This window comes from Podarcis melisellensis (genome assembly GCF_964234715.1).
Source record: "Podarcis melisellensis genome assembly, chromosome: Z".
Classification (NCBI taxonomy): Eukaryota; Metazoa; Chordata; class Lepidosauria; order Squamata; family Lacertidae; genus Podarcis; species Podarcis melisellensis.
Window position 1 is genome coordinate 29,147,505 of NC_138547.1, and position 24,355 is coordinate 29,171,859.

Below are 24,355 nucleotides of genomic sequence, written 5' to 3' on the forward strand. Positions count from 1 at the left end.
ACGATCACTAGATAATATCTTTTGAGCGTTATTGCTTAAATTGAGTGACCATTTCAATCTTTTCACACCCAAAAGCTCTCCAGAAACACCTCCTGCCTGGGGAAGACATTTTATTAGGGGACCTAATAAAGGGAAGTGATCACTTTTGTTTGTTTGTTGTTGATCACTTATTTGTTTGTTCTTGCACTTCAAATATTTTCACATAAGAAAATAATGAGGGTGGTACTTTAATATAATCAACAACACTTCCACTGTTTAGATAGCTAGAATAGATCAGTTGGTAGAGCATGAGTCTCTTAATCTCTGGATTATGGGTTCCAGCGTCACCTTTAGCAAAATATTCCTGCATTGCAGGGAGTTGGACTAGATGGCCTTGGGGTCCCTTCTAACTCTACAATTAAATGATTCTAACTATATGAAGAATGGGACGCGGGTGGCGCTGTGGGTTAAACCACAGAGCCTAGGGCTTGCCGATCAGAAGGGCAGCGGTTCGAATCCCCGGGACCGGGTGAGCTCCCATTGCTCAGTCCCTGCTTCTGCCAACCTAGCAGTTCAAAAGCATGTCAAAGTGCAAGTAGATAAATAGGTACCGCTCCGGTGGGAAGGTAAACGGCGTTTCCGTGTGCTGCTCTGGTTTGCCAGAAGCGGCTTAGTCATGCTGGCCACATGACCCGGAAGCTGTACACCGGCTCCCTCGGCCAGTAAAGCGAGATGAGCTCTGCAACCCCAGAGTCAGTCACGACTGGACCTAATAGTCAGGGGTCCCTTTACTTTTACCTATATGAAAGAATGTAAACTGACGATCTGAGGGTTCCATGAAGAATGTTCAAATAATGAATAAAAACCCTATTCAGCAGTTTCATACCCTGCGGATTGTATTTCTTGTCCAGGAAGTAGTGTGGTAAAAGAAAAATGCCCCCCAGCTCTAAACATAAGGGGAGTACGGCTCCTTCTGAAGCCCCTCCTGCAAACAAAGTAAGGAAAGGCAGCTAAAACCACGAGAACATAAACACAGCCCTTCTGGATCAGATCAAAGACCCACAAAGTCCAGTAGCCAACTAGATGCCTTTGAGAAGTCCATAAGCAGGACCTGTGAGCAACATCATTCTCCCTACTCGCTTTCCCCAGCAACTGGCATTCAGAGGCATATTTCCTCCAACAGTGGAGGCAGAGCACAGCCATTGACAGCCTAATCCACCATTTGCCTAACCCCCTTATAAAGCAATCCAAGTTGGGGGTCATTGCTACATCTCATGGTATTGTCAGAGAACTTACTGAAATTATAGCATGAAAATTGAAATGTGTGTTGGAAGGGTTTAGCAAGCGAAGGTTGGAATGTGAAGGTTGTTTTTGCAAAAGAACCATGAGAGAAGAACAAAGCAGCACGTAAGCAAGAGGAAAGAGATAAGGATGAAGGCCATTGCTATTTCAGAAGGCGGTTGAGCTATGCTGTGTGACTTAGCTGGCCAGAACAGTTGTTGTGTAGGAATGCTTAAAGTTTAACTATTGCTATGCTTTTTACATGAGGTGGCACTTTCTGCTCTAGGTGGTTAAATGGTGTCCATTACAATGCTAAATAAACACCTTGTTTTGCTAACCTCTGGAGTCTGGATTTTATTGGCCATTCCGGCCCGAACCTGCAAGGTACTGGCTACTGAAACCCAATATTTCCCCATTAGTAGAACATTCCATAGTTTAAGTACATGCTGTGTGAAGAACTATTTATTTTTGTCTGTCTTGAACCTTCCAACAATCAGCTTCATTAGGTGACCCTAGACATGAAAACTAGTGATCTTTCTCTTTTTAAAAACATTATGTGAGACTTATTGCATATTTAAAATGGTTCTACACTTATCTGATTTTTTTAAAAAAAAATGAAATTGCAGTATACAAGTAACTTTATAAAGAAAGAAGGGCCCTTGCAAAAGGGTCTGTTTTTCATCTTGCATACTGTCATTGCAAGCAGGTTGGAGGTGCTTAATAAACAAGGAGTGGCACATTTTCCTGGTTGTGGTGTGCTCTGATCTGCTTGCAGTTATGATTAAGATGATGAAGAAGATGCACCCTTTGGAAGACCAGGAAGAAGTGCCATTGGAAGGAATTGATTTTGCATGGCAAGCAAGATAGGGCCCATGAGCTATGGGTGCACCGTACAAAATAGCTTTCATTTCTTTTCATTAACACAGCTGTGAAAATTGGCTTGGAATCTCTTTTACCTCCAATCCTTTAATATTGAGATATGGCATGGTTAGAGTGTTGCACTAGGACCCAAGAGGCCAGGGTTCAAATCCCCATTCGGCCATGAAGCTCACTGGGTAACCTAGGGCCAGTCACTGTATTTTGAGGATAAAATGGTGAGTAGAACCACAGCGGGTGGCGCTGTGGGTTAAACCACAGAGCCTAGGGCTTGGCGATCAGAAGGTCTGCAGTTTGAATCCCCGCAACAGGGTGAGTTCTCGTTGCTAGGTCCCTGCTCCTGCCAACCTAGCAGTTCGAAAGCACGCAGTGCAAGTAGACAAATTGGTACCGCTCCAGCGGGAAGGTAAACGGTATTTCCGTGCGCTGCTCTGGTTCGCCAGAAGTGGCTTAGTCATGCTGGCCACATGACCCGGAAGCTGTACGCCGGCTCCCTCGGCTAATAAAGTGAGATGAGCGTCGCAACCCCAGAGTCGGCCACGACTGGACCTAACGGTCACGGGTCCCTTTACCCTTTACCTTTAGAACCATGTATGCCACCGTTCCTTGCAGGAAGGGGGGCATATAAATGTAATTTTAAAAATTGCTTTTTAAAGAGAAAAGCATGGCAATACCTGTGCAAAGTGAAAAGCTGCTTAGTATATATTTTTATAAGCAGAACCAATGTATGTTGTGAGTTGGTGGCAGAATAACATCTGGAGGTTGTGATGTTACTTTTTTGAAAATCTTCATGGTTTTGAAATATTATTTTGACTTATTATTTGCCATGAAGCATAACTGTTACTGGCACTGCTCTTGAACAATAAATGAATCAAGGGCATTCTAGAGCATTCACTTGGGGCAATGGTTCACATTTTAGTTTAAAAATACCAATTGCTGCCAATGTATCTTTGCTTCCCCCTATCTGCTTATTCAGGTGTTGCTCTCCCCCTTCCCTCCATCCCCTTCTATGTATGTCAAAGGGACTATTAATAGGCTTCAGAACTGCCAGAACAAGGACATCCAAATTTGATTCTCATGGGAGAGGAAATAACTGCTCCAGCTTGATGCAGATGGTGAGGTTTATTCCAATGCCACACATTGGGTTTTTGCAAAGTGTTGCAAAAGTGACTTTAAACACACACAGAGAAAGAGAGCAGTGTTCTAGATATAAACCAATGTGCACGTAATTCTGCAAGTCAAGGCTGGTCCAAGACATTTTTCTATCTGAAAGGACAAGACAACCCACCCCCACTTCTATATAGGAATTCACAAGGTCAGTAATTGAATATTACTTCAAAACTGGCAATAATATGCTTTCCTCTGCCATATCCAAGAGCAGCAGACTAAGGTGTGCAGAACACGTTGTGTGACAAATAAATTATCTTCCAACCATGCACATCTGCAGGAACCCCCACACCCATCCCATGAATCATGGAACTTAAGAACATAAGAAGAGCCCTGCTGGATCAGGCCAGTGGCCCATCTAATCCAGCATCCTGATCTCACAGTGGTCAACCAGGTGTCCATGGGAAACCCACAAGCGGGACCTGAGGACAAGTGATTTTGTGCATGGCATCCAAGACACGCATTCCATTTCCATGAGGACCTATGCTAGTGCAATGGAATCCCCCCACCCCCATGTGTGCCCTGCACTCCCCCAAGATCTGTTCTGCAGGGAAGGGGGAACACCCATAACAAATTTAGAGGAACATGGGTGAGGGAGGAGAGGGAGTTCTATTGTGCAAGGGGATGTCACTATGCTAACATAACTAGTTACCTAGAGCTGCACTCGATGCAACCACTTCCTTCCTTCCTTCCTTCCTTCCTTCCTTCCTTCCTTCCTTCCTTCCTTCCTTCCTTCCTTCCTTTTCAAGCAGGTTTCTAGCATTTGTAGAACCCAAGATACGAGACAAAATGTAGACAGTATTCTTCTCATTTTTTGTGAGGTTAGCCTGCTCCCCACTCAGTATTTTACTTTGTGTCCCCCCACTCCTTCCCGGGGGGGGGGGAATCCTATGCACACTTGTGTCCAACACCTTGCAGCTGCTCCCTGCTTCCCATCTCAAGCAGCTACTTCACTCTTCCTTATAGTAGGGCTGACCCTGCAGAAGATTTCATCGACCTTCACATGATCCCCAACACCTGTGGAGGAGCCCCATTTAATTGTTATAGAAAGAAGTGGGAATTGAAACAAATGAGTTCTGAATGGAAAGTTTTATTTCATTTCAGTTGAAGCCCTCCTAGAACAGCCCATACAAGTCACAGAAGGGTTACAAGAGGATTGAAGAGAGCAAGAACACAGTGTCATTTTTAGATTACTTATAAAATGGTGACCCCTTGCTATGCCTTATTATTATTATTATTATTATTATTGAAATCTGATGAGTTGGGAGATAGTATTAAAATGCATAACCATTTCATGCCATCCAATAGGATGGAAAACAGAACTTACAAGCAGAAGAAGAACTGGATCTCCTATGGAAAGCAATAAGAAACATAAAGGATATGCCTCTTTTAAAACTCCTTCTAAAGCAGGAAATCTTTCTCTAATATATCTGCAGTATTGACTTTTTGATGCTTTCAAGGAATAGGGGGAACTCTGGATGTATCTTCAATACCAAAGGTACAGGCAGCAGAACACTGGCTAGTCCCCGCCCCCTGAAAATAATAGCAAATACAAACAGCACTAATGGAAACAAAATGAAATACTGTAGTTCCAAAGTTATGAAAAAGAACAAAAAGGAAACAAATAAAACATTCAATACTGGAAAAAACCGAGTAACCCTCCCCCAAAAGACCATTGTACATCCCTATGTGAAAGTGAGCAGTAAGCCAATGCACATATGCAGATGTCAGATCTCACAGGCATGTTCCAGATTCACATCTATCACTCACTCAGCATTTGCTGCGTTTGTCACAGGTATTCTCCAAAAACTGGATCAGGGTCAAGTCATCCTACTGCTACTGACACATGCAAGTGTGAACATGTACATGCAGCAGGTCTTCACACCAGTTCTTGTATGCAAAAATGCTTCCACGTGGCCTGGAACCCTGAGTGTCTGGGGCTCCAGATCAAGAGGATAAATCTTTGCACAATACATGAAGGCCCTGTCCTTCCAGTTGTTTGTACCGTACGTATAGAAAACAGTTGGGGGACAACGACTATTTATTGGGCATGTAGGGGAAGAGATACTTATTCTGGCCCAGTTCCCCTCTCATGTGTTGGGAGCATGCATGTGGCATTCTTCTGAAGAGGGTCAAACATGGACTTGTTCCTCTTTATGTCAAGCATCCACACCTGTTAACATGAAGTTGCACTTGTTCCAGTCACCCTGTTTTTGTAGCACTCAAACCCAATGTTCTGTGCCTGGGGGAAAGGAAACACTTTACACAGACAGACATTCATTGTGATTTGAGGTACGTAAAGTAGGAGCCTGCTTCATAACCTTTCTCAGCCTCTGAGGCCCTTCCCAGTGTTGCCAGAGTGATATTGGATGGTGGGGACGAGAGGATGGACTTTTTCCAGTGTGTATTTTGTTTACAGCATTTATACCCTGATCTTTAGCCAAGAAGGCTGTCAGTGTGGCTTCCAAAAATCTGTCCTAATAGGGTTTGTGCCCATATCTCTATACTATACTCATCTACTGTTTTTACTTGTATTTTATATTGCTGATTTTATACTTTGGCACCATCTTGAGTTGGATTGTGTCTTGAAAGACAGGGTATAAGTTTTATTATAAATATGTTTTCACAGGAAACTTGTCAAATACTGCTGTACCTTAGTGAGGAACCACCACTACCTGATGAGCTTAAAGGGTTTGCTTTTTAAAAACTTGTAAGTCCTTTGAAACTGTATAATTCCAACACTGGTACTAACAATGGGGGGCGGGGGCGGGCAGCAATTAGATGACATCTCTCTCTCTCCCTTCTCCTCTCAGAAGCACATATGAAGCAAATAGTGTGAATGACACTCTTCTTATGAAAAGGCTTAGAGTCCCAAGAGGACCAGTACAGGTATATGCTATGATTAAGCCCTATAAAAATAAATTAGGGCAGGGGTTGCCAACAATTTTTGCGTCACTGAGCACATTTGAAATTTTGAGAACAGCAGTGACACCAGTTGTACAATGGTGCCACAGGGGTGTGGTATAAGGCAAAATGGCTAGTGTAGAGGCATGTCCTAACACAAAACATCTACCACATCTAAAAGAGCAGAAAAAAATAGACATTTGAAATCTGCTCTAGGGTTGTGGAACTTTATGGAGCACATTAGAGGGGGTGGGCATGGGAAGAGGAGGAAAGGGAAGTATTGTCTGAGTGGAACTCTGATTGTGTAGAATTGGATTTTATGTTAGGAAGAACTGGTGCTGGCAACATGCTCCCAGAATACGGCACCTATTCCTGTGTGACAAAAATTTAATAGGGCTGAAGAGAAGACGTAAATGTCAGCAATGCAGGCTTTGGCACAATCTTTACCTTACTCTTACCTCTGAACACACACACACACACACACACACACACACACACACACTATTCCACAGCATGTGCACAATCTTAGTGGGGCCTCTTACAATTGAGAGGAATTTAAATTCAAGTAACTGTAGGAGCTTTGATGAAAAACTAAGAAGATTCAAAACTAAAAATGATCAAAATTGTTTCACTTGGCAAACCTTATGAGCGAGTGTGAGTGTGTGCATTATAAAATATATCTTGTACCCATGGACCCTTAAATTTAAAGATGTTCCTCACAAAATTTCAACGGAAGCAATAACAAAAACACAGATTTCTATGCTGTCTTTGGCATATGTCATGATTCAGAGAGAGAAAGCATACACTGTCTTTAGCAGCATGGATGCAAAGAACAACATACTATGTAATACAATACCGGCTACATCCTTAAGTAGAATGTAATACAACACAAACTTTAATGTCAATATATACAGAGCCTTAAAAGAAAACTTTTTTTTAAAAAAAGGAAGACAACCTGAACAAAATAAATACAATATGATACAAATCCACAATGTTTTGAGAAATGAATGTTATAACGTTAACAACAGGGTTGAAGTGGGTAGGACTTTTTTGTGACTTTAAATCTGTAAGAAAATGCTGTACCCTCAAATAGCATGTATTTAAACACTGCATAATTTGCTGTCACATGATGCTTTTTCCAGGTTTTGAAATTCACAGCCAGGCACATGCCCAAACAGGTTCAAAAATGTAAACTAGGCAATGGTCTGGTTCCGACATAACACTGAAGACTACCTAGGTTAATTAACCATGGGTTCCCATTATGTCTGAAAGGGGGAAGCTATAGTTACAAAGCTCAGGACAAACCAAGAGCTTCAAACCTTGTTCCAATTTTAGGACCTATAGTTTACCACTTTAGATGTAAGAGGAAACTATGACTAACTCAAGTATGAAGAGGAAGGAAGCAAAGAAAGGGCAGTGAGGACAAGGCCCATGCATATCTTGGCTTTATACACAGAGTTGTGTTATGTCTGAATCAAACCATTCAGTGCAAGAATGCCAAAGTGCTTGGGACGGTGGAAGAATGCAGCATAAGTAAAAGTCAATTGCAACCACAGTTTTCCCACACCCCTTTTAATATGAACATTTCCATCCTAGAAAAGGGATACCGCTTCTGCTCATTTCTTCAGCAATTTAACTCAGCACAAATTTTCAGTTTAATAAAACATTTCTGAAGAGGGTATTCAGGAACTATATCTGGAAGAACTGCCCATTTGTAATTTAAAACTGCATTTACTTACATGAACCCCCCCCCAAAAAAGATGGCTTTTGACTTAAATTTGTTTTTTAAAATTCACCTATTAGTTTCAGCTACTCAGTATCTCTACTTCCACTGCAAGTCTATATTAACACAGATAACTAATTTTATAATTATCCTCTAGCATTACTGCAGAGTGGGAGCAACCATCCCTCAATCCTCATAGGAGACAAGGAGCTGAAAACCACTGAGACCTTTCCCTGTTAAAGTTGTGCTAAAATGAAGGCAACTCTGCAAGGACTCTAATGCATCTGCACAACAACTGCTATTAAGTTCAAAGGGTGTGCATAGTAGAGTTTTCTAGCCGGTTCATAAACTTAGCCATTGTGTAATTGGAAGACCCTTCCCTTGTTGTCTAACACAGATTGGGATCATACTGCCAAGTGCAGAATGAATACATATCTGTACAGGCACAACCACCACTTTCCACCAGCAGGACTATTCTAAATATGGGTAAAATTGGTTTGCCAAAAAATATAGCTCCTATTGGACCACATACTAAAAGTAATCCCTGTATTTAATGCTAATGTATTTAAATGACGTATTTACAACAAAATTAACTAGTGGCTTTAAAAAAATGACAAAGAGTGCCCATTTTCAATAGGGCAGATTCAACAAGTACTATAATATAATATCTGGGCTTTGAAACACACATAATTTGGTTTACTGAAGCCATCTTGAAGTCACACAGGTTATTTCTCTTTATATAATGCATCTGAATACAAGTGTGTGGATCCTTTGCTGCCCCATCAATTGACACAGCTGTGCCTGTAGACTTTTCATGCTACGCTACTGTGTACTTGCCAGGAAACTGTTTCTGGCTTCCTACTTTTTCAGGGTTTCCTCCCTGCCCCAAAGTCAAGGTAGAAAATCAAAGAGGCCATGTGCTGCAAGTTGCACCAGCATTACCCAATCTTTCAGGGTACCACTACCCTAAAAGGAGATCGTCCTAAGCAAGCAGCTTTGCCATGAAGATGTCAGTCACTGTTTTTTTCATGCAGTTTACCAAAGCAAGAGGCAAGAAAAGTGGGCCACAGCTTGGAGAAAGACAAATGTGATTAAACAATACACTGATTTTCCAACAGGTATTTGGGCATGGAGAGCCTCACAGAACCCAAACGATGGGCTGTGATATCATGATAATTTTGTCACATGTCTATGATTTCTTCAGGTGCAGCCTATGCACATGCACCCCAAAGGTAATTTTCCAAATTTGCATTGCATTTTAGCAATGTGCAATAATATTTCAAGATTCCACCTATATATTCAAATTGGAGACAGTATGTTAATCACTCAACAGTGATGCTCTGAATGCAGTAGTCCTCGCATTGGGAGCTCCAATTAAGCATAGGTAGATTTTTAAAGAAGAAATATTTCATGAGAAGCAACACTTTAGATGACAACCAGGACACAGTTGGTGATAGAAAACTCTATGGGGAGGGTGGGAATCTAATCACACAGGCACAATGGAGTCTCAGAGCACATAATCAAGACCATCCAACTGGGATTAGTTGACTCATAGAATGGTTACACAACAGCCAACTCACACTAGTCAGTGGTCCTCATGAATGCTTGCAAATGTACAGGGCCACATTTGAGCTTTGGGTTAGGAGATGCCATTTATATGAACAGACAGCTCCACACAAGGGGCTGTGTTGCAATTTCTACAATGACAGCAGCTCTAGAAATGGGGTTGCTGCAAGTGTGGATGTCGAAACATCCACACTTTGTTTGCCACACAAAGGTGGCAGCTCATTCAAATTTCATCTCCGCATAGAGGTCCTTGTAAAGGTGCCACTACCTAGTGCAAACCAGCTCTAAAATTCATTCTGAGAGCTAAAAGTCAGGATGCTAATCCACTTTAGCATATGGCAACCTATGGTATGATCATTCAGTGTAGGGCTATCACTGTGGATGTTCTGTATGTGCTGATGGCACACACACAGAAATAATTTAGTATCTTTCAAATTGCCTGTCATGAGTCTCTGAATAAGGCACTTCACTCTTTCGGCATAAAAACAAAAAATGAAAACAGAACAGCTTTGCTTGAATCAAAGAAGTGGTCCATTTAGCATGGAACCCTATTCTGGTTTTATAAGGAAGTGCACACTAAATCCTATACTCCATTCCCTGGTATCCACTCTTCTGCCTTTTGGTGGTGAGGATGAAGGGCAACAATACATTTGGCTGGATGCCCTGACCCCCAATCCTAATTGACAGCGATGTTTCTAACTTCCATTACTGCTTTCCCTAGAGAGAATTATCCATGTTCTAGCCATCTTGCAGGAAAACAAACAAAAGTCTGGTGGCACCGTAAAAAGAAACGCATTGTGGCAACTTGCATGGATCACAGTCCATAAAATACAAGTGATGTAACATCACTTTTCAAATCTGCTCCACATTACTTTTGAGGGGGCGGGGAGGTTTAATAGGGAGAATGCCAGTACCCAGGGCTTTTTTTCAGCCGGAACTCACTGCAACTCAGTTCTGGCACCTCTCAGGTGCGCTCCATTGCCATTAGAAGTGAACAAGGGAGGCATTCATGGTGAATTCTGGCATCTCTTTTTCTAGAAAAACAGCACTGTCAATGTCTAGTTTTCCATTGCACAGAAGGCACTCTTGTCTTCTCCTACTCTATTATATTCTGTGCTTTATGCTATGTATGCATAATTACAAACGTGAATAATTTTGTCCTAACAAACAATTCCATCTGCCACCCTCTTCTTTCAACATAGCTGGATGCTTCTATTACCTTACAGTCTCCCACAGATTTAGCTCATTTGGTATTACCAACAAACCACCATTTGTTCATAGCAGCTAGCACAGAACAAGGAAGTTCTGAGCTCAAATCCCCATTCAACCATGGACCATGAGCGAGTCACTATTTCTCAGCTGGTTAATCTCACATGGTTTTTATGTTTCAACTCTAGTTCAAAGGATCTGTTGTGAAAGGTCCCTGCCCAGGACCCAGGAGAGAGTCATCCAGTCAGAATAGACAACACTGGGCTATGTTTGCTGACAAGGCATAAGGCAGTTATATAGATTTGGGGAAAGGGAAGGACACACCAAACACACTATCCAAAATTCTTTGGAAGAGTGGGACTTTAAACTGTAAAATGTTAAGTCACACTTTCACTGATGAAATAAATGAGGGATCTATAATTTTCTTTACTCATATAATTTTATGCTCATAAACTAGGGTATATTATTGTAATGATTTATTGAATTTAGAACCTGCATTCTATTTCAGGTGTTCAGCTCCAGCTGCTCTGTCATTCCCAATGGAAGCATCAACAAAAATGATATGATCTCCCAGCATATTTAACAATATGTAAACAGTTAAAACTAGTTAAGTTCTTCATATTTAGTCACATGGAATGGAGTTTCTTTTCCCTGACTGCATTAGTGGTTATTTCAAGAACTCACATTAAAAAAGGTGATCATATATTATCAACATGAGGGTTTTTATTGGGGGAAGGTTCCATCTGATCTCATCTTGCAATATCTCAGAAGCATATTCTGTGGCCAAATATTGTGAGATCATTATAAAGTCTAGGCTAAGGCTTACTGAAATGTGCTTCTTTTAAAATTCACATCTTTGGGGTAATATACACCAGTTTGTAAATCCAATGTGGGCTAACATGTTCAGCTGCTGACCTTATGCTTAAGATTGGTTATGGCAACAACAGCAAGAAACTGCAGACTTTTCTCTACTTTTTCCATTGAGACAAATTCTCCAGAACAGATTAAAAAAAATATTTAGAACACATTTCAAAGTTTAGATCTGATCCAGGACTTCGAAGGGCTTAAAATGGATATTCATCTTTGAAATGTTTATAAAGGGTCTGGAAAAAAACGATGTACTAATTTTCTACAGAAAGTATGAATAAATTTAAAAACATTATGAAATGTGAATATGTGTTTTTTTAATAAAAAAAATCAGTATCTTATAATTCATGGTGAAATAACATCTAACGGTGGAAAGGGAAGGAAACAAGAACACAGTGGACTATCAAGGTAGCTTCAATTGCCTGTCAAGAGTAATAATGGTAATTCTATAGGTTCTTGCTCTAGAGGGCTTGTATTTAAAACCTCAGTGCAGAAACAATTATCAGCCCTTCTACAGTAAATGAAAGGGCACAGCCCATGTTTTGCAAATGTATACAGTACTGACAATGGAACACACCTAATCCCTTATCACAGAATGATAATATGTTGGAGAGGGGCTCATCTAGATCACCTCACAGTCCTAGATATTCTATACCTAATTGTCTTATTCTATTCCTAAAGCATACCCAAAATGCCTACTCACCCTTTTCTTCAAAGCCTCCGAGGATGGAGATGTCACATGTATGTTAAAAATATAGTAGGCTTTATCATTCTAACCACCAACACCTCACAGCAGTCTTACACAAAAGCACTCCCAGGCTGACCAATCCTACAGTTCTAGTGATGGCTTTCACACTACGATGAAGTGCAGGTTCGTGGCTGATTCCCTTTGTACATTTTCTTCAGTTGCCTGTTACCAGGCATACTTGGGGCTTCCATTTTAACGTACATGAGTTTTGCACCGGCACATCCTTTTCAGTTATCCTTATCTTGCTGTACCAATGAGTTAAGTGAATGGAGTCCATTGGTAAAGTGACCAATTTACAAAACTAGAGCACATAAGTTTGATTTTGTTTCGTTATTTTACAATAGGGCCAGATAGCAAAAATACTAAAACACTGACTATTTTCTTTCAATTTTAAATTTACAACTTGAGCAGTGTTGATGGTCCCCTAAACCATTTATTTATAAACTGGGAAAAACTATACAGTATTTAAAAGTATTAACATAATGCAACAGATCTTTGAAAAGGACCGTGTACAGAAAACTCTTCATGATCATTATGATGTACCCTGATGCTTTGTTTCAATGAATCACTGACACTTCCTACAAAATGTGTGATGAATCCCACTGAACCTGTGGATATCTTCTTTTTCTTCAACAGAATTCAAGTAGTGTAGGAGGAACTTGTATATGCCTTTTAAATCACAGGCCAGGCAGATACAGAGCCACTTATTGAATTTTTTCTCTTGCTCCACTTTGGTTAAGTGCCCCGGTGGAACTATAAGTCGGTTGATGTTAGCTTTTTCATGCTCCGTCGTTGAGCTAAGCTTGAAGCTGCAACAGGCTCCAACACAGGCTGAAATGTCTTGTTATTCAGTGCAGAATAGGTGGCAGCCATGGCACCCTAAAAGATAATGAAATTAAAATAGATACCCTCATGACGAATAACAAAACCAAAACCCCAATCTCCCACAGGTAACAACAGATTAGTTAGTTCCAGTTTTACCTTTACTAGATGAGGTGCATCTTGCCTGTTTAGCTGGTAATGTGGCAACTGGTCCCTACATGCTATCCACGAATGCTTAAGAACTTGCTCTGCAGTATATCGCTGATGTGGATCTACATGCAGCATATGAGATAGCAAATCCTAAAGCAAATTGGACAGATACAACTGTTACAACCAAATCTAAGCAGTGAGAGATTGGACCCTTTTGGTCTTATCAATCATATAATGACATTCAAGTGATCTTTCTTCTGAAGCAGTTAACACTCATACAGAGAGAGAAGCCCAAATGAAAAAGAGCACCATGTGTGCATCAGAGCCCACATGAGTCTCTGAATTTTCCTCAGAGATTTAAACATATAGTAAATTCCAAAAAAGCAATAGAGCATGTTCTAAATCTTAATTTTGTATAAAACAGTCTCATGTTGCTTTATGTTGCTTTTGGCCAACACTCATAACCCACTTAGGCATGCTGCAGATGTAATATTTCCATCTCTTACAGAGAACATTCTATGTGAACTATTAAAAGTCTCAATTGCATTTCATAAATTCAGTAGAATAGTTTCCGAAGTAGTAAATTATACATGTTATCGACTTTTAAATAATTATTGATCAAAGGTGCTATATGTGATGAATATATATACCGCTTGCATTTATTCTATCCTATGGGTGACATCAAATGTTAGTCATACACTGAGTGGAACCACTGACGTCAATTGACTTACGTCCATTTATTTTAATAGGTCTATTCAAAGTTTGATTTAGTTTAATGTCACCCTATGCTTTTAAATGTGACCTTTCATACAGTTTTAAAATTCCACTGCTTACCTATAAATCTAAGCTAAACAAGAACTTCTGATTTCAGAGATAAGGTACAGTAAAAGTCTCAGACATCAAATGCCATAGGAAAACAGGATAATTGAATGTCAAAATAAATGGGCTCATAATTTACATACCATCTATTCATATATATAGAAATTTAATGAGTTTTTAAATAATTAAAGCTCATGCAACACAAATTCTACAACAGCAGCTTGGGTCTGAGTTTCGTAAATAACAAAACAGGTTGCTTTTTCTACCTCCGATAAATACCTTAGGAACCAAAAATGACAGAGACCAAAGTGGTGCTTTCAGTTCTGCTTCAATACAAAATTACTTTTCAAATGCTTAGAGAAAGACCTTAAAGAGAAGTTTGCTGTTGATGTCATAGTTTGAATTATTGATCCTAGCCAAAAATGTTATTCTGATGTTTCACACAGTTACCTTTATTTTATAAATTATAAGATAAAATACATTTACACCTTTGCTGCATCTGAAACAGTGTCCCAGTTGCCTCCACTTAAAGAAAAATTCCCACTGCCTATTCGTAACAGGATTTCCTCAGGGGTATCATTGGGACCATTGGCAAAAGGAGTATACCTGGGTTCCAATACAAAAGAACAAGATTAGAATAATACAATAATTTTAACAGACATCACTGAAGCCTATTGACTATGAGGTGTCAAATTTCATGTAGGATGGCACTTACTTCACCTGTGCTAGACTATAGAGAAATAGCTACAGCCACATAAAAAACACCTGTGTGATATAGTGGTTAGTGTGCTGACTAGGACCAGGGAGACCACTCAGAGATAAAGCTCACTGCATGATCTTGGCCAATCACTATCTCTCAACCTAACCTACCTCACAGGCTTGTTGTGATGGTAAAACAGAGAGAGGGAGAAGTGTGTAGGTTTCAAGGTAGGAGTTGGGAGCAAGTCCGCAAAAACTTACAAGGTGTCTCTTTATTCAAAGAAACAAAACAGGGCAGGCCTAGCGATCATAGCAAATTTTCCCAGTAGGTCTTGCCCCAATTAGGGCGTTACGAGGACTGAAGGTCCCCACCTTCCACTGCTCTCTAAAGGTACCTCCTCCCTTGGATCCTTCCCCAGGAACCTGAAGCTCCTTCATTTTGTCTCTCTTTGCTCTGCCCTATTCATCCCTCTTCATGTTCTGAGAGACCAGGGAGGAGGGGAGCTGGTCACAACAGCAGGAGGAAACATATTGGCTTCTTCAGCAGCCTGTTTCCACTCTGCCTCTTGGTCCCCTTCCTCACCAGCCTACGCTTCTGCTTCTGGACTGCTCTCTGCCACAGCCTTTCCTGCTCACTAAACCCTATTAGCTCTTCAGCTTCTGAAACCTCATCTTCCCAATCTGCTCCCTCTTCTACTACTTATCATTGTCCTGCCACCCATCCCATGGCGCTGAGCCTTCTTCCCCTGGGGGACCCCCAGCTTGTGCCTCCCACCACTCTTCCTGCATCCAGCCAGTCCATGACAGTACAACACCTTGAGCTCCTAGGATAAAAAGTGGGATATAAATGTAATATTATAATAATAATAAACATTCAGTGCAATGATTAAATGAAAAACACTTCTTACCCAGCCAACATTGTATAAAGAAGGACACCCAAGCTCCAGATATCACAAGCAGCATCATATCCCTGTCTCATGAGAACCTAATGAAATAGAGAAGAATAAACAGTTCAATTTTTCTGTCATGAAAAGACTATAATTTGAAAGTCCCAAGTAACAGCTTAAAAGAAAATCTCAAAAACATGCTAGTTACAGTAGCTATGATTTCAGAAATGTTCCGGTTAAAGATGACAACAGTTAATATTGAAAATTGGTTTCTATGCATCTGCTTTAACACTGTTAAAAGAACAAAACGTATTCTTAACATATTTATTTTGCAAAGCTTTGTTAACTGCCTTGAGCTATGAGAACAGCTCTCTATAAATGTAATAAGTAAGCAATTTGATAAAAAAGTAACAAAACTTTACTTCTTTTGCAATTAGAAGATACAAGGCAAATAGATAATATAATGTAACTACTTTCTTGAGATGTCACAAGAGCATGTGCAAATAATATACAAGAAATTCAGCATACCTCTGGCGCTACAAAGTTGGCAGTGTAACAGGGGGTTAAAAGAAGCCCATTCTCCCCCCGAAGTTGTTTTGCAAAACCAAAATCACAGATCCTGATGGAGTCAGCATTATTTGAGTCATCCATATATAAAATGTTACTGGGTTTAAGGTCTCGATGCACCACCTTAAAAATACACAAATGTTAAACTGAAAACTGAAAAAAGCAGGAAATGATCATTTGGAGCTTTTTCAAAAAAATTTTAAAGAAAGAGACAAATACTTCAGATGCAGAATCAATACAACACGCATGTGGGCCCAATATGGGTAATTTAATTAGATACTATTCATAGCATACAGTAAATGCAACTTAACCAGGCTGCTGATTTAGACTGCAATCTTAAGAACACGGGATAAGGAATAAACCCTACTGAGATTGATGAAATTTATTTTTGAGTAAGCATGCTTTCATTAATTTTTTAAGAACTGATGCTTGCTTTTCCATCATGAAAGCAGATCCAGATTTTAGTCACTAGTGAAAAAAGAAAAACTACACATTTTTCTTTTGCCTACAGATTTCAGAATAAATTACTATTGTAAATTTACTTTTACGTTATTGCTTACCTAATCAAACTCTTGATCACAATATCCTACAGTCCTGTTTACTATGTAGAGCACTGCCTAGTTTAAAGTTACTCCACAATATTAACAACATATTAGAATGTATACGAATGTAATTACTATACAATAATCAAAATGGACATAACTTACTCCTTGACAATGAAGGTAGTCAACTGTTTTAGTGATCGTAAACAATACAGCACTTGCTTCCCGTTCTGAGAAATATTTTTGTCTGAGTATACGATCCAGTAGTTCACCTCCCTTCATTAATTCTGTGACAAGGTAGATATATTTACCATCATCATACACCTGTGGAAATTAAATGCATATGAGTAATGTAAATATTCCCAGGCACCTGATTACTTGAGAAAAGTGAATCAGAGTCATATAATATATTCAACTAAGTTTAACTTAGCATAGACCTACTAAAGTTCATATCCCTAACAGAGTCATGCTTATTAATTTCAATGTATCTACTCTGAGTAAAATGACCCCAAAAAATCTGAATTACAAAGTCAAATTCCAGTATAGGAAGGGCATCCCTTCCCTGGCAGGAAACAAGATCATGCAGCCCAGGCAGCAGGATTTAATCTCCACTCAGCACCAGATGAGCAGAGATAGAAGATCCGCCCAAGACTAGATGATTTAAAAGGGAAAGGGGAGACTTGCAAAGGCTTTTGCAAGGCTCCTCTGCTTCCAAATACCAAATTGTGTGCCAAACATTCAGGCAGCATTTTGCAAGCAAAGGCAGGGTGCAAGAGAACTCCTCTCCATTGCATTTGCATGCAAAATGCACCTTTCTTTCTCCCCTCCCAGTTTATTGATGTGGAAGAGAAAAGTGGATCCTGTCTTAAAGCACACTTTGGAGCACCCACCCCATCCTTTAAAGGAGGTGGTCACTACTTCAAAGGGTGTTTTGCAGCTTTAAGATAGAATGCTAGAGTGTTTACCTTTGCAAGTCTTTGTGCATTTTTCTTTTAAAACTTCAACAGTGGCTTGAAGGAGAAGTGAAAGACAACGTGCAAAGCTGCACAAGAGATTTTGACAGGTGGGTATTTCTGTCCACCTTTCATTATTATTATTTATCCAATTTATATACCACCCATCATCTGAAGATCAGAACGTGGTTTACAAAAACCACTAAAAATCATAACATAATAACAAACGAACTCCTCATACCCTGTTTAAAAGGCCATAGGTGGTTTAATTAGGCAAAAGCATAGGAACAGAGAAATATTTTTGCCTGGCACCTAAAGATATGCAACGAAGGCACCTGGCAAGCCTTCCTGGGGAGAGCACTCCAGAAGCAGGAAGCCACCGCACAAAAGGCCCCCTTCTCATGTTGCTGCCCTCCGGACCTCTTTCAGAGGCAGCACAGGAAGTAGGGCCTGATATGATGATTGCAGGGTCTGGGTTGGCTCCTATGTAGAGAGGTGGTCTTTGAGATATTGCAGTCCTGAGGCTTTTTAGGTCAAAACCAGCACTCAGAATTGGGCCTGGAAACGAAATGGTAGCCAGTTTAGTTGATCCAAGATGGATGTTATATGCTCAAACTGCCTTGCCCAGTGAGCATATTGCTGACAATGTACTCCAAAATTCTGAATGACCCTACTCAGCAGTTTCATGTGGATGTTAAAAAGCATTGAGGGGGATTGAACCCTGAGGAACCCCACATTCCAGGCTCCAGAGGAGTGAAGAGCACTCCCCAAGCATCTCCTCTGGAAATGACCATCCAAGTAGGACCAAAACCACTGGGTGCTACCCAGCCGTAATTTCGACAGCAGCTCCAAAAGGGTATCATGGTCGATGATATCTAAAGCCACTATGAGGCTGAGAAGAATTAACAAGGACAAATTTCTCCTGTCTCTCCCCTGAAAGATGTCATCATGCAAGGTGACCCAAGCAATTTCTGTGCCACAATTCCGACTGAAATGGATCTAGAAAATCAGATTTTCTAAGAAACCAGGTGATTGGCAGGTGCTCACCTGTCAAATAAGGCCCTGAGCGGCCTGGTAAGAATCTGTCTTCTAGAACCAAAAATATTATCCATCCCTAGTTCTAGCAGATTCAAATGCACATTTACTAAGGCCACATTGGTGTTTCATTTCACTATCTGTGTGAGTCCATAAACCAAATGAAACCACGTGCAAATGAATTCCAGGCAATGCTAACATACTACCAATTCCCACAGAGATTACATCATTTCTTATGCAGGAAGGTGCACAGATATATGTGCGGACCTCTATGTATGTCTGTGGGGTTTAGCAAAAAGGCACAGTCTCCCCTACAGCAATAGTCACATGGACAACTGAACACATGGCATAGCATTACAGTGGAACCTCCACTTAGAGACATAATCCATCCTGGAGGTCCGTCCACTGGTCAAAATGGGATGCTAGAAGAGGCGTCCTGTGCGTGTGCGCATTTGGCGACAGTGCGCTTTCGCGCGTGCGCAGGTGGCGGCCGCTTCTGCACATGCGCAGGTGGCAGAAGCCACTTCCGCACATGCGTGAATTGTGCCAAACCCAGTGTTTACTTCCGGATTTGCCACAGACACAACTTGGAACGTCCGTGAGACGAGGCATATGTAAGTCTAGGTTCCACTGTACATTCAATTATGGTAATGGGCTTTTAATGAGGCACAGTGAAATATTTTCCTGAAAATTATTAAAGAGGTTGAACTTTCTATATTCTAGTGGAGAATAGCAAGAACATGTTTTACTAAATCCATGTTTACAGACAGTATGCTTTTTCAGAAACCAAGAAGAATACATACATCTTTTAAAGTAATAATGTTAGGATGCTGTCCATAGCGCATCAGAATCTCGATTTCTTCAGAGGGATCTCTTTTACTTTTGTCAATTATCTGGAAAAATTAAACGGCATGCAAAAGTTACACATTAGTTTTTTAAAATGAAAACAGTTTTATAGCAACAATAAAATGTAAACAACTTTAAAAACCTGTAAACCACAATAAACATAGTGTTTGTAGGCATACATCTGAGCAAGTGCTTTACTTCTAAGAGAGGTCATTTCAAGGAGTGCAGTCCAGTTAAGAACATGTAAATAGTATGCTTTTTCAAATAAAATGATATTGAGTTGGAATACAAATGACTGGCTTGTTTATATGACAAAATGAGTTCTTGCCACACTAAAAGAGAAGGAATCCAGGTTGAATGTTCTCTGTACCTGAAGCGTCTATAACTCTGCTCATGTAACAGCTACTAAGATCAGTAACATCTTTCCAGTTTTTAGAGCTCTGCAACCAGCATAAAATAATCCCAATTTTAGAGGGTTTCAGAATAATACCACAGAAACACAGAGAAAATAATTCCTCTCAATTTTTTGTTCAGTGATAATATTATTTCTTTAAAGACTATGTTGCATAATGTTTTCACTGCTGGGTGGTTACATATGAGGTGCCAATATGGGAATCTTCCATGACAATTCCTCCAGCACATACTGTATATCACCCCATTTTTATTGTGAATCAATTTCACAGGTGACCTGTGAGCTAGCTTCCAACTGAAACATATATTAAAAGCTTGGGTGCCCATATTTTATTCAATTGGTTTGTTTTTAATTCCTCTGCAAGGTCTTTTCCCCACACAAATTTTAATTGTGGTTCGAGGGCCCGACCCCCGCGAAGTGAAATGAAGACACAAGGACACGTGATATAAGGTTAATGGGCTAGAAAAGGCCACAACTTTATTGATTACAGCAATGAAAAGGTATTGGCTTAGGCATTGGATCGAAACAAGTGGGTTTATTCACAGGGGTTCATCACCTGTTGATGCTAATCCAACTATAGGCTCACCCCTGCTGTCACCGCGGGTCGTGCCATGGCCTCCCGCCAAGCAGGCATCGGACAGAATACACAACCGCCAGATTCCTTTAACAGAATACGCCTAAAAATTGAAGGCATAGGCGATGGCCACACCTAGCACTTCGACACACCACAACACATTATTCCAATGCCTAACCTACCCACCAATACCACAAAAGTTGTGATGATTGCTACGAGGTAGGCGAAAAAACCAAAAAGCCTATTGCCAAATGGAAAAACTCCTACCAGGCCCCCCGGGCAACCAGGGCGACCAACCTAAGGTCCATAGCAAGGCCAATGACCTAAGCCCTAACTAAAAGGGAGTGGAGGGTGACTCGTGACAGGACGACGATGAGGAATGAGGCCAGGGAAAGGCTGGCACTGCAGCAAAAGGCTGCTGAACACGCCCCCACCGCGGCACCTGGTTGGGTGGCCACCGGGGGGGCGTGAGTGCCAGCCAGGTGAGCTGGAGGCAGGGAGCAACGCCCCCTGATGGGTGGTGCTCGGGCTCCAGCCCACAACCACTCCCCTCTCTTTCAGGGAGGAGAGTCTTCCCAAGAAGGAAAGATAAGTAGTATTTTTAAAAATTGCATAAATCTTTGACAGCAGATCTTTCAAAGATGTTCAAAAAATGTGAGAGGATGAATCACCTGTTTTAAAATAAAGGAACTGGAGATAAAAGTAATGAACTTGCTGGGGTACCTTGCAGTTGGTTTTTTAGTTGCTTTTCTGACAGTGGGCTACCATTAATATAAGAACATATGAATCTATAAAGGACTTTTCTTTGAAATGCCTTGAAGGAAGTTATTTTTTCTTAACAGAGTAATTGTGTTAAATGGGAAGGACACAGTGACAACTTCTGCCATTTACAGTGGTACCTCGGGTTATAGACGCTTCAGGTTACAAACTCCGCTAACCCAGAAATAGTACCTCGGGTTAAGAATTTTACTTCAGGATGAGAAAAGAAATCGTGTGGTGGTGGTACGGCAGCAGTGGGAGGCCCCATTTGCTAAAGTGGTACCTCAGGTTAAGAACAGTTTCAGGATAAGAACAGACCTCCAGAACGAATTAAGTTTTTAACCTGAGGTACCACTGTATACCAAAATTCAATCAAAGAAGATAGGAAGAGATTATTCATGTGTTGTCATTTCTTAAAAGAAGAGGATGATATGTTCACTTTCAAGCCTCTTAGGAATTATAAGCATGGGGAGGCGTGTAGCACTGCACACCTTATCTACTATTGACCATCAACTGAATACAGTGGTACCTCGGATTAAGTACTTAATTCATTCCGGAGGTCAGTTCTTAACCTGAAACTGTACTTAACCTGAAGCGCTACTTTAGCTAATGGGGCCTCCCGCTGCCGCCGCCTGCCAAAGCACGATTTCTGTTCTCATCCTGAAGCAAAGTTCTTAACCTGAAGCACTATTTCTGGGTTAGTGAAGTCTGTAACCTGAAGCGTCTGTAACCTGAAGCTTATGTAACCTGAGGTACCACTGCACATCAGTTGGTGTTCACAATTCATGCACTCAAGGTTTCTCTTTCGCCTAGATGTCATGATGCTCTGAGAAAAAAGGACAGCAATAGAAGTAAGGATCTGATCACCATTTCGCCAATGTAGGTCTTCTGACTGGAGGACCACTAATCACTGAACTATTTACTTGTTTCAGTTTATTATCAGATTTACCCCCAAGTGCTCTGTTGATTATCAGTTTCAAAAATATTTTTATTTGACTTCTGCTTTATTTTGAAATATGTATAGAATGCTTAATCATAAAAATCTAAGCAGTGTACATTGTTATTTTAGTATTAATAAGCACAGATGAGATCAGCAAAGCATAAAAACAGAATGTACAACACTAAATTATATGTCTGGGTTGGCATGCTGAAAGAAAAAGATTTTCAGCAGGTGTCTAAAACAATACAGTAAGGCCACTTGCCTAGCATCAATAGGCAAGGTGTTTTGAAACACAGATGTGACCGCACTAGAAGATTGGCACATAGCTACTGTGGAGCATTATATAGCACTTGTAAATAGCGCAAGTTCTGCAGACAGAAGCTGTCCAGAAAGTACATATGGAGGAAGGCAATCCTCCAACAAAACTGGTCACAAGCCGTTAAGGGCTGTATAGACCATTTATTTATAGAAGATAAAGAGTACTGTGGCATCAAAGAGACTAAATCTTTTTAAGTGTCCTAAGCAACTCCAGCAGGACATTACAAAGATATTCCTAAGTTGCAGGATACTCCCTTGGGTACATGAAGGTAACTATATGTAAGCAAGAATATGGAGTATTTATTGTAAAGCTTACAGTTGAATAATGTTTTAATAATAGGTTGCTTTATAAACATTAGAGTGAAAGGTCTTTGTTTTAAAAATGCAGATTTTTGTATTCAGCAAAAAAATAGTTAAGTATGGTTAGAGGAAAGAGATCTAAGATCTATTAATAGATTTGCCAGTACCAACTATGGAGAAAGGAACTCCATATATACCTTCACAGCAAACTCCATGCTTGAAGCCATGTGGATGCAGCGCTTACACACTGAATATGAGCCAACACCAATGTCCTCCTTAAGTTCATAAGCATCTGTGAACAGTGCACTGTTCCCATGAAGTTGCTAAAAGCAAACAAACTGTTGTTTAAAGCTATACACAATTCTTAACAATCATTTCATAAACTTCAGTAAACGATTCAGTTCCCAAACATATGGCAAATATACTTTTATTAGATGCTTCTGCAGTGTGCCCAGAGTGGTACAATAGGGCAGCAATGAGAACCATAAGGGCACAGAGCTGCAAAACAAGATCACAATTTATTGGCCTAAACTACTGATAGTTTTGTCTGCCTCAAGTAGGACCCTAGGGACAAGAAAATATAGCCATGAACTGTAAGGGAGATGCAGAGATCTAAATAGAGACCATTATTTGTGGTGTGACACCCCTTTTGTTTATATTTATTTTTGATTCAGATTTGTCATGGCCAATAGCTAGTACAATAAAGATATTTGGATTGGATTGGGCATTGGAAGCCTGATGATCTGCACCTAAATGTTAATTGCCTTATGTAAGATGTGAATAAGATATTCTACATAAGGCATGCTCTCCGCCCCCTGAACCTCCAGAAAAAACAATCCTCAGCTGGGAAAATGTGTGTACTAGCTAGAATTTTGAGACTGACAAGTTTCATCCTCTATGTTTATTTGTGAACCTGCTACAACAAGGGTGGGCAACCAGATCCAGTTGGCAGGCTGGATTCTAAAATCCCTCCACCTTCCCTGTGGGCCAACTTTGGAAGACGGGTGGAGCTGCCCACTTGTCAATCACCTGACATCAGGTGATGACTTCAAGTGAGTTCTCTCTCAGTGCTAAATTAGGAAACACCTTTAAAGTCTGTTTGCAAGTATGGTATGGATTCAAACCATGCCAGCAGGTGGACATTTTTCCTCTGCCGCTCTTCACATTTTAAAAAATGACGTTTTTGCTCTGCAGATTGGCAGAGGAAAAACCACTGTTTTCAGGCAGAATTTGAATTTCTACTATGCTTGTAAATGGACCTCAGAGGAGTTCCCTTTCAGCACCCATCAGCGGATAAAATTGAGAAGTAGTTCTTTTAAAAGCTTGCACTCAGCACAACTTCAAAAGGCACTAGATTTCAGCATACGTTAGCTGATTGGCTCAGAGAAAAGCCCTACCAGCTTACTAGCAAG

General features: G+C 40.5%; 1 protein-coding gene across 3 annotated transcripts in view; it reads right to left on the reverse strand.

Annotated features, from left to right (window-relative positions):
• Nucleotides 1–4,373: 4,373 nt before the first annotated feature.
• Nucleotides 4,374–24,355, reverse strand: part of RPS6KA6 (ribosomal protein S6 kinase A6) — a 90,331-nt gene continuing 70,349 nt past the window's right edge. For all 3 annotated transcript variants that reach the window (XM_081897368.1, XM_081897367.1, XM_081897369.1), the window contains exons 15-22: nt 23,141–23,266; nt 19,598–19,687; nt 16,972–17,130; nt 16,226–16,387; nt 15,719–15,795; nt 14,600–14,717; nt 13,302–13,442; nt 4,374–13,199 (exon numbers count right to left, since the gene is read on the reverse strand). In XM_081897368.1, the coding sequence (XP_081753494.1) occupies nt 13,074–13,199; nt 13,302–13,442; nt 14,600–14,717; nt 15,719–15,795; nt 16,226–16,387; nt 16,972–17,130; nt 19,598–19,687; nt 23,141–23,266 (999 nt within the window). In that variant the 3' untranslated portion in view covers nt 4,374–13,073. The remainder of the gene's footprint in view (nt 13,200–13,301; nt 13,443–14,599; nt 14,718–15,718; nt 15,796–16,225; nt 16,388–16,971; nt 17,131–19,597; nt 19,688–23,140; nt 23,267–24,355) is intronic.